The sequence below is a fragment of the Oncorhynchus tshawytscha genome, unplaced genomic scaffold, assembly GCF_018296145.1.
Source record: "Oncorhynchus tshawytscha isolate Ot180627B unplaced genomic scaffold, Otsh_v2.0 Un_scaffold_1528_pilon_pilon, whole genome shotgun sequence".
NCBI lineage: Eukaryota > Metazoa > Chordata > Actinopteri > Salmoniformes > Salmonidae > Oncorhynchus > Oncorhynchus tshawytscha.
Window position 1 is genome coordinate 1,400,379 of NW_024609832.1, and position 13,154 is coordinate 1,413,532.

Genomic DNA, 13,154 nt, shown 5'->3' on the forward strand with positions numbered 1-13,154 from the left:
GCCAGTCTGAGATATGGCATTTTCTTTGCAACTTTGCCTAGAAGGCCAGCATCCCGGAGTCACCTCTTCTTCACTGGTCACGTTGAGACTGGTGTTTTGCAGGTACTATTTAATGAATCTGCCAGTTAAGGACTTGATGCATCTGTTTCTCAAACTAGACACACTAATGTACTTGTCCTCTTGCTCAGTTGTGCACCGGGGCCTCCCACTCTTTCTATTTTGGTTAGAGCTAGTTTACGCCCCAGGTGGTGAGGGTAGGTAACAACATCTCCACCGCACTGATCCTCAACACTGGGGCCCCACAAGGGTGCGTTCTGAGTCCTCTCCTGTACTCCCTGTTCACCCACAACTGCGTGGCCATGCACGCCTCCAACTCAATCATCAAGTTTGCAAATGAGACTACAGTGGTAGGCTTGATTACCAACAACGACGAGACGGCCTCTAGGGAGGAGGTGAGGGCCCTCGGAGTGTGGTGTCAGGAAAATAACCTCACACTCAACGTCAACAAAACAAAAGAGATGATCGTGGACTTCAGGAAACAGCAGAGGGAGCACCCCCCTATCCACATCGACGGGACAGTAGTGGAGGGTGTAGTAAGTTTTAAGTTCCTCGGCGTACACATCACGGACAAACTGAATTGGTCCACCCACACAGACGGCGTGGTGAAGAAGGAGCAGCAGCGCCTCTTCAACCTCAGGAGGCTGAAGAAATTAGGCTTGTCACCAACAGCACTCACAAACTTTTACAGATGCACAATCGAGAGCATCCTGTCGGGCTGTATCACCGCCTGGTACGGCACAACCGTAAGGCTCTCCAGAGGGTAGTGAGGTCTGCACAACGCATCACCGGGGGCAAACTACCAGCCCTCCAGGACACCTACACCACCCGATGTCACAGGAAGGCCATAAAGATCATCAAGGACAAAAACCACCTGAGCCTTCTGGATGATAGCGGGGTGAACAGGCAGTGGCGAGGTCAGTACAGGTGCATCAAAGCAGGGACTGAAAAACAGTTTCTTTTTTAAGGCCATCACTGTTAAACAGCCACCACTAACATTGAGTGGCTGCCTTCAACATACTGACTCAACTCTAGCCACTTTAATAATGGAAAAATTGCTGTAAAAAATGTATCACTAGCCACTTTAAACAATGCCACTTAATATGTTTATATACCCTACATTACTCATCTCATATGTATATACTGTACTTGATACCATCTACTGCATCTTGCCTATGCCGTTCTGTACCATCACTCATTCATATATCTTTATGTACATATTCTTCATCCCTTTACACTTGTGTGTGTATAAGGTAGTTGTTGTGAAATTGTTAGGATAGATTACTCGTTGGTTATTACTGCATTGTTGGAACTAGAAGCACAAGCATTTCGCTACACTCTCATTAACATCTGCTAACCATGTGCAATACATTTTGATTTGATATTGCATTTTTCACATGTAAATAGCAATTTTCACTAGTGCTTATAGCATACTATTCCAAGAGCGCAACATTTATTTTTCAAATCAATGAGCCCAATCTGTCCTCCATGACAACAAAATCATAAATAGCCATTTGCTTTAAGAACTGTTTTCCAGCGACTGAATTTTGAAATATTGTGATATGCATGGCTCGGATTCTACTTTCCACTGACAGTCGCAACTCAGGCTGCCTTTCCTTCAGACTGTAGGCAATGCAATTTGAAACAATCCACAATGTATATATTTTTTTTTAAGTGTAATGGAAAGTAATGATACTCTGGCCAAGTCATGCTTTAGTAGCCTATTTTGAATTTATTTATTTCTGTATAGACAGGAATAGGCTAATTAGGCTTAGCTTCCCTTAGCTTTATGGACGCACCGCTATGTCAATCTCCTGAACACCATAGTAGAAAAGTTGACCTATTCTATTGGTCAGCTTGTCAAGAAAGAAATAGCCCAGACTCTGGGACCGTTTTTAATTTGTATTTTATTTAACTTGTCAGTTAAGAACAAATTATTATTATATTGACTGCCTAGGAACAGTGGGTTAACTGCCTTGTTCAGGGGCGGAACGACAGGGGCGGAACGACAGATTTTTACCTTGTCAGCTCGGGGATTTCTAGCAACATTTTGGGTAGTGGCCCAACACTCTAAGCACTAGACCCCCTGCCTTCCCACAGTTGTGGGACGATAGATCCCAAATTCATAGAACCACGCCTAGGCTACATTAAAAAAACTACTTTAAAAAAGCAATGAATCTGATGCAATAGATCAGGACGTTTAGCTTAAAATGTTGGTCAACATTTTTTTTCTAAGCATTGTTAGGGCAGTAGGGTACGCACAAATATTTTTGCTACCAAACAATGAAAAAAAGAAAGAAAACAAAACAGAACATGAGAGAAATAGGTTACTGGTTTCAATGGCATATGGAAGTCTGTAGAAAACAATAGGCTACTGGTTTCAATGGCATATGGACGTCTGTAGAAAACAATAGGTTACTGGTTTCAATGGCATATGGAAGTCTGTAGAAAACAATAGGCTACTGGTTTCAATGGCATATGGAAGTCTTTATAAAACAATAGGTTACTGGTTTCAATTGCATATGGAAGTCTTTATAAAACAATAGGCTACTGGTTTCAATGGCATATGGAAGTCTGTAGAAAACAATAGGCTACTGGTTTCAATGGCATATGGAAGTCTGTAGAAAACAATAGGCTACTGGTTTCAATGGCATATGGAAGTCTTTATAAAACAATAGGCTACTGGTTTCAATTGCATATGGAAGTCTTTATAAAACAATAGGCTACTGGTTTCAATGGCATATGGAAGTCTTTATAAAACAATAGGCTACTGGTTTGGCATATGGAAGTCTGTAGAAAACAATAGGCTACTGGTTTCAATGGTTTCAATGGCATATGGAATCTGTAGAAAACAATAGGCTACTGGTTTCAATGACATATGGAAGTCTTTATAAAACAATAGGCTACTGGTTTCAATTGCATATGGAAGTCTGTAGAAAACAATAGGCTACTGGTTTCAATTGCATATGGAAGTCTTTATAAAACAATAGGCTACTGGTTTCAATTGCATATGGAAGTCTTTATAAAACAATAGGCTACTGGTTTCAATGGCATATGGAAGTCTTTATAAAACAATAGGCTACTGGTTTCAATGGCTATATGGAAGTCTTTATCAAAAACAATAGGCTACTGGTTTCAATGGCATATGGAAGTCTGTAGAAAACAATAGGCTACTGGTTTCAATGGCATATGGAAGTCTGTAGAAAACAATAGGCTACTGGTTTCAATGGCATATGGAAGTCTTTAGAAAACAATAGGCTACTGGTTTCAATGGCATATGGAAGTCTTTATAAAACAATAGGCTACTGGTTTCAATGGCATATGGAAGTCTTTATAAAACAATAGGCTACTGGTTCCAATGGCATATGGAAGTCTTTAGAAAACAATAGGCTACTGGTTTCAATGGCATATGGAAGTCTTTATAAAACAATAGGCTACTGGTTTCAATGGCATATGGAAGTCTGTAGAAAACAATAGGCTACTGGTTTCAATGGCATATGGAAGTCTTAGAAAACAATAGGCTACTGGTTTCAATTGCATATGGAAGTCTGTAGAAAACAATAGGCTACTGGTTTCAATGGCATATGGAAGTCTTTATAAAACAATAGGTTACTGGTTTCAATTGCATATGGAAGTCTTTATAAAACAATAGGCTACTGGTTTCAATGGCATATGGAAGTCTTTATAAAACAATAGGCTACTGGTTTCAATGGCATATGGAAGTCTGTAGAAAACAATAGGCTACTGGTTTCAATGGCATATGGAAGTCTGTAGAAAACAATAGGCTACTGGTTTCAATGGCATATGGAAGTCTTTATAAAACAATAGGCTACTGGTTTCAATGGCATATGGAAGTCTTTATAAAACAATAGGCTACTGGTTTCAATTGCATATGGAAGTCTTTATAAAACAATAGGCTACTGGTTTCAATGGCATATGGAAGTCTGTAGAAAACAATAGGCTACTGGTTTCAATGGCATATGGAAGTCTGTAGAAAACAATAGGCTACTGGTTTCAATGGCATATGGAAGTCTGTAGAAAACAATAGGCTACTGGTTTCAATGGCATATGGAAGTCTGTAGAAAACAATAGGCTACTGGTTTCAATGGCATATGGAAGTCTTTATAAAACAATAGGCTACTGGTTTCAATGGCATATGGAAGTCTGTAGAAAACAATAGGCTACTGGTTTCAATGGCATATGGAAGTCTGTAGAAAACAATAGGCTACTGGTTTCAATGGCATATGGAAGTCTGTAGAAAACAATAGGCTACTGGTTTCAATGGCATATGGAAGTCTGTAGAAAACAATAGGCTACTGGTTTCAATGGCATATGGAAGTCTGTAGAAAACAATAGGCTACTGGTTTCAATGGCATATGGAAGTCTGTAGAAAACAATAGGCTACTGGTTTCAATGGCATATGGAAGTCTTTATAAAACAATAGGCTACTGGTTTCAATTGCATATGGAAGTCTTTATAAAACAATAGGCTACTGGTTTCAATGGCATATGGAAGTCTTTATAAAACAATAGGCTACTGGTTTCAATTGCATATGGAAGTCTTTATAAAACAATAGGCTACTGGTTTCAATGGCATATGGAAGTCTGTAGAAAACAATAGGCTACTGGTTTCAATGGCATATGGAAGTCTGTAGAAAACAATAGGCTACTGGTTTCAATGGCATATGGAAGTCTTTATAAAACAATAGGCTACTGGTTTCAATGGCATATGGAAGTCTGTAGAAAACAATAGGCTACTGGTTTCAATGGCATATGGAAGTCTGTAGAAAACAATAGGCTACTGGTTTCAATTGCATATGGAAGTCTGTAGAAAACAATAGGCTACTGGTTTCAATGGCATATGGAAGTCTTTATAAAACAATAGGTTACTGGTTTCAATTGCATATGGAAGTCTTTATAAAACAATAGGCCTTATTGTAAAATTGATTTGAAAAAATGTAAAAAAAAATGATCATCAATCTACACACTATTCCATAATGACAAATGAAAAAAAGTTTTTTTTACATTTTTAAATAAAAAAACTATCACTTTCACATACTACTTCAGACCCTTTTATATTCTGGACTCTGACATTGCTCGTTCTGATATTTCTTTATTTATTTTTGGAGTTTGTGTGTATTGCTTTGTATTGTTAGGTGTACTGCACTGTTGGAGCTGGAACATCTGCAAAATATGTCTACGCAACTGATCAAATTGGATTTTATTTCATACAAGGGAAAATGTGTAGGCCCAAGGCAAAGCTATAGTAGTTTTACAAAAAGAGATGCTTGTCCTGACCTGTGTGTTGTGGGCCAATCGCTTAAATGTGATCATTTGTACCCCTCTATTTCCCTCTTTCTCTGTGTTTTTATGGATGAATGCATGACCATTTGCTTTAGTCTCTCTCTCTCTCTCTCTCCACCACCCTTTCTCAGATCGGTGTGATGACGGTGACTGTGTTCCCAGTACGGCTGTTCTTTGCAGTGCTCCTTATGTTGCTGGCCTGGCCCTTTGCCTTCGCTGCCTCTCTGGGACGATCTGAACTGGCCGTGGAGACCGAGACCTGGTGGAGGAGGTACGCCTGTCACTGTGTGTGTCAGTGTGAGCGAGTGACAGAAAAACATTGGGAATACCTGCTCTTTCCATGAGATTGGCCAGGTAAATGCTATGACTCAGTGTAGATGAAGGGGAGGAGACAGGTTAAAGAAGGATTGTTAAGCCTTGAGACATGGATGTTTTGTGTGCCATTCAGAAGGTGAATGGGCTGGATAAAATATTGAAGTTCCTTTTGAACGTGGTATGGTATGGTGCCAGACGCACAAGTTTGAGTATGTCAAGAACTGCAACGCTGCTGGGTTTTTCATGCTCAACAGTTTCCCGTGTGTATCAAGAATGGTCCACCATCCAAAGGACATCCAGCCAACTTGACACAACTGTGTGAAGCTTTGGAGTCCACATGGGCCAGTATCCCTGTGGAATGCTTTCGACGGTGGTGTAACTCAATATAATGTTTTGTACACTCAGTGTATAAAATGAATGAAACACCTGATAATGACGAATATTGTGGAATATTTGTAGAAGGTTTGGATACAATTGACATTGCCAGGGCAAGCAAACACACACACACACGTGTGCGCAACAGGATGTAATTGCAAACAAGTCTTAATTTACTTAACTGTTTAAGTAAAGGTCAAATAGAAAATAAACACACACGCCCTCAATCAGTCTCTCTCCTACAGGATCTGTGACATTGCCCTGAGGGGGATCATGCGTGCCATGTGGTTCTGTGGAGGGTTCCATTGGGTGACGGTGAAAGGGGAACCGGCTCCGCCCTCGCAGGCGCCCATCCTCACCCTGGCCCCTCACTCGTCCTACTTTGACGCCATCCCCGTCACCATGACCATGGCCTCTATCGTCATGAAGACCGAGAGCAAGAACATCCCTGTCTGGGGCAGTGAGTAGTCGTCCTCATTTTCATCTCTCTCATCTTCATTAAATACCACTGTCTTCCTCACCTCTCTTTTGCCTTCTCTCTGCCTCTTCCTGATTTGTCAGGCCTTTTCAGTCTGTCTCACTGTCTAGGGAAGTGTGTACTCTAGTCGTGATCTTTATTCTCTCTCTGTGGTTCCACAGTCTTCCTCATCTCTTTCTTTCCCGGTCTGTTGATCTTCATTCTCTCTCTCTGGTACCGCAGTCTTCCTCATTTTTCTCTGGGTGTGTCTCAAAATGCATACTACCGTGCTCCAAGCACGCAAATTGGAGCGCGGGAGGGTCAGAGTATGAGTCCAAATGAAAGTATGCGAAACGGAGCATGGAGGGCACTTCTCGAATGCGTACTCCGTTTGTACATATTTTGAAGCATGCATCGATGCACAAGCTTCAACGGAAGGTATGCAAAGAAATATGACGCAACCACTTAAAACAAATATGCAAAATGTGTTCAAATCAAAGGTGGCCATTATTTGAACGGAAGTGATAGAAAATACACTCCGACTTGGCAATGAAATGTTTCCTCTTCACATCTCGTGTGTTTCCTCTTCACATCTCGTGTGTTGCCTCTTCACATCTCGTGTGTTTCCTCTTCACATCTCGTGTGTTGCCTCTTCACATCTCGTGTGTTTCCTCTTCACATCTCGTGTGTTGCCTCTTCATCTCGTGTGTTTCCTCTTCATCTCGTGTGTTGCCTCTTCACATCTCGTGTGTTGCCTCTTCACATCTCGTGTGTTGCCTCTTCACATCTCGTGTGTTGCCTCTTCACATCTCGTGTGTTGCCTCTTCACATCTCGTGTGTTGCCTCTTCACATCTCGTGTGTTGCCTCTTCACATCTCGTGTGTTGCCTCTTCACATCTCGTGTGTTTGCCTCTTCACATCTCGTGTGTTGCCTCTTCACATCTCGTGTGTTTCCTCTTCACATCTCGTGTGTTTCCTCTTCACATCTCGTGTGTTTCCTCTTCACATCTCGTGTGTTTCCTCTTCACATCTCGTGTGTTGCCTCTTCACATCTCGTGTGTTGCCTCTTCACATCTCGTGTGTTGCCTCTTCACATCTCGTGTGTTGCCTGACTACAATATTTGATCTTGATACATTAGTAAATAAATGCTGTTATTTCTGGCAAGCCCATAATAGGTCAATAGGGCTAGCTACTACTGTTAGCTAACCAGATAGCCACAAAGAATAGTTCGCTAGCTACCCACAAATCTATTGCCTATTATTAGTTTTAGGTCATTTTTGCTTCTTAAACTATCTGGTTAGCTATATTGTTACAATTCACATTTAGCTAGCTGATAGTTATGAAGTAAAACGGTTGCCTTGTGTATATCTTGTTTCGTCTCTATTGTCCTGGCTGAAAGACCGTTCAGTGAATGGGTAAGTCCCATGTCCATAGTAAGTCAATAGGGCAAACTGGAAAGCTAGCTAGCCACGAAGAATTGGTAGCTACCCACAAAATATGTACATCTACCTTGCATAACATTAGTGTTAGGACATTTTGCCTGTTTAACTAGCTAGCTAGCTAGATTATTACAGTTCACATATCTAGCTTATAATTATGCAGTAAAACGTTTGGTTTGTGTACCTTTTGTATCGTCTATGGTTGCCATTGTCCTGGCTGAAAGAAGGTTCAGTGAATGGGGAGGTGCAGCGTGAGGTAATACAGTTGGGGGAGTGTGACTGCTTCTCAAATGTATTGTTTTATGTGTTCTCCACACACTCAACCTCACAAGAATGTACTCAAGAGAAGGTTGTCGGAGAATGCGCTCAGAGCATGAGTGTGGAGCACGGTAGTATGCATACTGAGAAACCCACCCTAGTCTCTGTCAGTGGCAGTGAGAACCATAGTCTTCTGATAGATATTGACTGTTGTGTGTTAGTGAGGTTATCAGAGTTGACATGACTGTTGGAGAGAGGAACAGTATGAGGTGGTGAGACCAGGTGTTAATGATGACCATATTGTCATTATAACATTATTATAGTTATATTGATACTATGCTGTGCTAATCACTAATCTATCATTCCTCTTTCTCTCCCCAATGTCTTTCCCTCATCCCCTTCTGTCTCTCCCTGCCCCACCAGCTCTGATAAAGTTCATAAGGCCAGTGTTCGTGTCGCGGTCAGACCAGGATTCTCGCAAGAAGACTGTTGAGGAGATCAAACGCAGAGCCCACGCTAGAGGGGAGTGGCCTCAGGTAACGTAGAGACCAACCTTCCTCAATCTTGGAAGTCTAATTCAATGTACAGTGTATTTAGATAAGTACCCATGTGTGTACTGTACTGTGTGTGTGTGTTTGCAGATAATGATATTTCCAGAGGGGACGTGTACCAACAGATCCTGCCTCATCACATTCAAGCCTGGTATGTGTTCTTTATGCTGACCAGGTCCTCATCTGTCTGTCTCTCTGTCTCTGTCTCTCTGTCTCTGCGTCTCTCTGTCTGTCGCTCTCGCGCTCTGTCGCGCTCGCTGTTTCTCATTCGCTGTTCCTCTTGCGCGCACGCTCTCTCTCGCGCCGTCGCTCTCTCTCTCTGTCTGTGTGTGTGTCTGTTTCTCTCGCCCTCTCTCTCAGTGGGGTTTGAAAATTGCACCCCTTGTGCCTGTCCCTGTGTATGTGAGTCTTGAATGCGCACTTCCATGTGTGTGTATTTCTGTTCAGCGTGTGTGTGTGTTGACGCTTTGTGTGTGTGTGTGTGTTCCCACTAGTGACCCCTCTTCATTGTAGCTGTCCCCACAGAGTAATCCCTTCTGTTCTACCCCTGTGTCACTGTCCTGTCCCCATAAGCCATGCTTTTCTAAACCTGTCTCACCCTGTTCAGTTAAGCGACATTCTGGGAAATGGAAAAACAACAAAATGGTGTCCTCACCATTTGTGATGGTATACAGCTGAGGGTTGGGGCTAGGGAAATGTCACCACAAGTTCATACAGGGCTCCAGATGCAAGGAAAGACATACATTGTTGTTTCTAAACAATGGAGTAACATTCTTATATTTTGGGCTATGGCAAAGGTAAATGGTTATATATTAGGAACTTCACTGACCAACTCTGACTGGAGCTGTAAATCCCTGTTTATCTAAGCGTGTTCCCGTCTGTGTAGTGTTGCCCCTTGAAACCCAGCTTTCAGTTTAACTCTGGGTTGTCTGTCCAAATCCATTTTGATTTATACGGCACATTTCAGAAATGCAATACAGTGGTTGTCACAGGAAAAAACAAATAAAAACAATGAAAATAAAATGAAATATTTAAGTAAGAGGATAAAAAACCCGAAAGAATAACAGTCAAATCTGAACAAATAAAAAGCACCCTAAGGAAAAGCAAAGCTTTTTTTAAGATCTCTTTTTGTCCACAGTTTCAGTCTCGCCTCTCCATGCCTCTTGGTCCCCCTCAGGTTCTCTGGCAGGCTATTCCTGAGGCTGGGGATATAGTAACTAAAGGATACACCTCCATTCCTCTTGATCCTAGGCTTTGGGATAGTTAAAAGGCCAGAGAACCTGAGGAACCTACTGGGTACATAACTTAAAAACATGTCTGACGTGTATTGGGGTGCACAATCATGGATTGATTTAAAAACCAATAGAATAACACCTAGGTTTTTTTACTTGGTGTTATACCTTTATTGCCTGTGAATTCAAATGTGAGGCTAAATTCTCTCACTGTGCTTTGGCTCCAACAATAAGTACCGTAATTGCTGGACTATTAAGCGCACCTGAATATAAACCGCACCCACTGAATTATAAAAAAATATGTATTTTGTACATAAATAAGCCGCACATGTCTATAAGCCGCAGGTGCCTACCGGTACATTGAAACAAATGAACTTGGTCACTATCTTCCTCCTCCTGTGCACTGAAACCACTGAAGTCATCTTTGGTGTCGGAGTTGAATAGCCTCAGAATTGCTTCATCCGATGTTGGATCGTTTTCATTGTCGCTCTCGTCACTTTCATCCGGAGGCAAATACCCCGCTGAGCTCATGCTGCCCCTTCAACACGCAGCAGTCCAGCCTTTCGAAACCCATTGATGATAGTGGATTTTTTTGGCAATGCTCCACGCTGTCAGGACCCACTGGCAGACTTGACCATAAGTTGCTCTTCGCATGCGGCATGCGCATGCGAAGGATTTCTCCCCACTTGTCATCCAAGCCTCCCACTGAACAAGGAGCGCCACCTTAAATGCACGATTTACACTGATGTCGAGTGGCTGCAAATACTTTGAGCCATCTGCTTTTCTTCCCTCTGAAAGCTTTTGTTGTCTTTCTGCACTGAGTCAGTTCCTCACGCTGCTGTTTCCAACGTCTTATCATCGACTCATTAAGGCCAAGCTCCCGTGCAGCAGCTCTATTTCCTTTTCCAACAGCCAGATCGATCGCCTTCAACTTGAAAGCTGCATCATATGCATTTCTCCGTGTCTTTGCCATGATGAGGGTGACAAAATTACTACCGTAATTAGAATGATGGGAAGTTTGAGCGCGCTCGATTTACGTCACATTTATGTGACGGTGCTCAGTTTTTTGGCGGCATGAATCTTGTGAAAGCGGGAAAAATCCATAAATTAGCCGCGTCATTGTATAAACCGCGAGGTTCAAAGCGTGGGAATAAAGTAGCGGCTTATAGTCCGGAAATTACGGTACCTCGATCTTGTCTGGATTTAGCTGTCCAATGTGTCTCTTGTTTAGTCCTCTCACTGGCTCTCTGCCAAACAGCCCTGGCATACAGTATGTCTCAATCATATTTTCATCTTCCCTTCTTTTCACTTTTGTCTGATCTTCTCTTTCTTTTCTGAATTCCCTCATCTCTTCCTCTCTGCTGTACTAAAATGTCAATCTCACCGATCTTCACATGCATATGCCCCTCTCTCTCCCTCTTTCTCTATCCCCTCGTTCTTACTCTCGCCCTCTCTCTCCCTCTCATACCTCCTCATCCCTCTCTCCATACTCCTACATAATCATCCAGTCATAACTCCTACAGTATCCTAGTGGTAATGGTCCCATTGCACCCAGAGGTCAGGGTAGTCTCCAGCAGTTTCATGACCAGGCTGTACTACTGTATAACACTGTAACCATTAACACAGGATTTTGACATTGTGTGTCCTCAGGGGGAAGGTTGTCAGTCATCAGTCATCTTAAACACACACACACACACACACACACACATACACAGAAGGTTGTCAGAATGTCAGTCATCCACCGAGTGTGAATTAGGCTTGGGCGTTGTCCAGATTGTCATACCTTCATACCAACCGTATGCCATCCCAGGTTATTTGGTAATAGCAGCACTGAACACAAAGGGCACGGTTTTCAAACCCCACTGAGTCTCTAATTTGAAGGTTAGCAATGCTAATAAGTCCATGTAAAATCCCATGATGAATGCTAGTTAAATGCTAACTAAGTCATTGCGAACATTCTATACAGTCTCTGACAAACAATTTACAGGGCAGACATCCCAGCTCATCAAGTTATACAAGTAACTCAAAAATGCTACTGACAGTTTGCTGCACACGCAAAACAAATATTAGACAGCAAGGCTCTTGATCCAGGAGGAGATTCTCTGCTGTTACCAAGCACAGCTTGATTATGAAACGAGCTAACCACTTAGCTAGATAACTAACTTGCTAGCTACTCATTTAGCAAACCAAATGAACAACTACAGAGCATTTAGCACATTGTTAGACAGTTAACTTTAATAGTTATAATACATCTAGCTGGCAAACATTTGGTTGTGTATTCCATACTGTAACTACGTCACCTGACTCATGTTGCACAAAAGTGAGTGACTCCCAAGGCTCCAGTCTCTTAATGTTGGTGACTGGGGTCTACCGCTAAGCTTCATTATGAACAGTTATGTGACCGGTGAAATGACACAAGTAAGTTGACTGCAGGTATTTATACTGAACAAAAATATAAACTCAACATGCAAAAAAAATTATGATTTTACTGAGTTATAAGAAATCAGTCAATTGAAATATATTCAGTAGGCCCTAATATTTGGATTTCACATGACTGGGCAGGGGCGCAGCATAGGCCCACCCACTTGGGAGCCAGCCTAACCCACTGGGGAGACAGGCCTAGCAAATTTAGAATGAGTTTTTTCCCCACAAAAGGGCTTTATTAGACAGATACTCCTCCGTTTCATCGGCTGTGGAGGTCCTGCGCTGGCGTGGTTACACATTGGTCTGCGGTTGTGAGGCCAGTTGAACGTACTGCCAATTTCTTGAAAATGACATTGGAGGCGGCTTATGGTAGAGAAATGAACATTCAATTCTCTGCCTACAGCTCTGGTGGACATTCCTGCAGTCAGCATGCCAATCGCACACTCCCTCAACTTGAGACATATGTGGCATTGTGTTGTGTGACAACTGCACATTTTATCAGCTTTTTGTTGTCCTAGGGCTGTCTCAGACGGTTGTCTGTTCTTTCGACCCTACTGCTGCTAAGCTCCTGCTGTAATGCTACGAATAGCCTACCATTTGGAGTGACAATTTATCTTACCTTTTCTACCGATCTGCATACCAGTTATTATTTTTAAGTGCACATTTTCGTCAGTTTTATTTTCATTTATAATAGTCTTCGTATCTCAAAATTATTATCATGTAGTTACATTTTTTTCTCAAA

At 42.1% G+C, this 13,154-nt stretch overlaps 1 protein-coding gene across 2 annotated transcripts in view; it reads left to right on the forward strand.

Annotated features, from left to right (window-relative positions):
* Positions 1 to 13,154, forward strand: part of LOC112229585 (lysophosphatidylcholine acyltransferase 1-like) — a 34,045-nt gene that overhangs the window by 7,817 nt on the left and 13,074 nt on the right. For both annotated transcript variants that reach the window (XM_024395515.2, XM_042319498.1), the window contains 4 exons: positions 5,492 to 5,631; positions 6,296 to 6,510; positions 8,629 to 8,741; positions 8,847 to 8,907. In XM_024395515.2, coding sequence (XP_024251283.2) covers positions 5,492 to 5,631; positions 6,296 to 6,510; positions 8,629 to 8,741; positions 8,847 to 8,907 — 529 coding nt within the window. The remainder of the gene's footprint in view (positions 1 to 5,491; positions 5,632 to 6,295; positions 6,511 to 8,628; positions 8,742 to 8,846; positions 8,908 to 13,154) is intronic.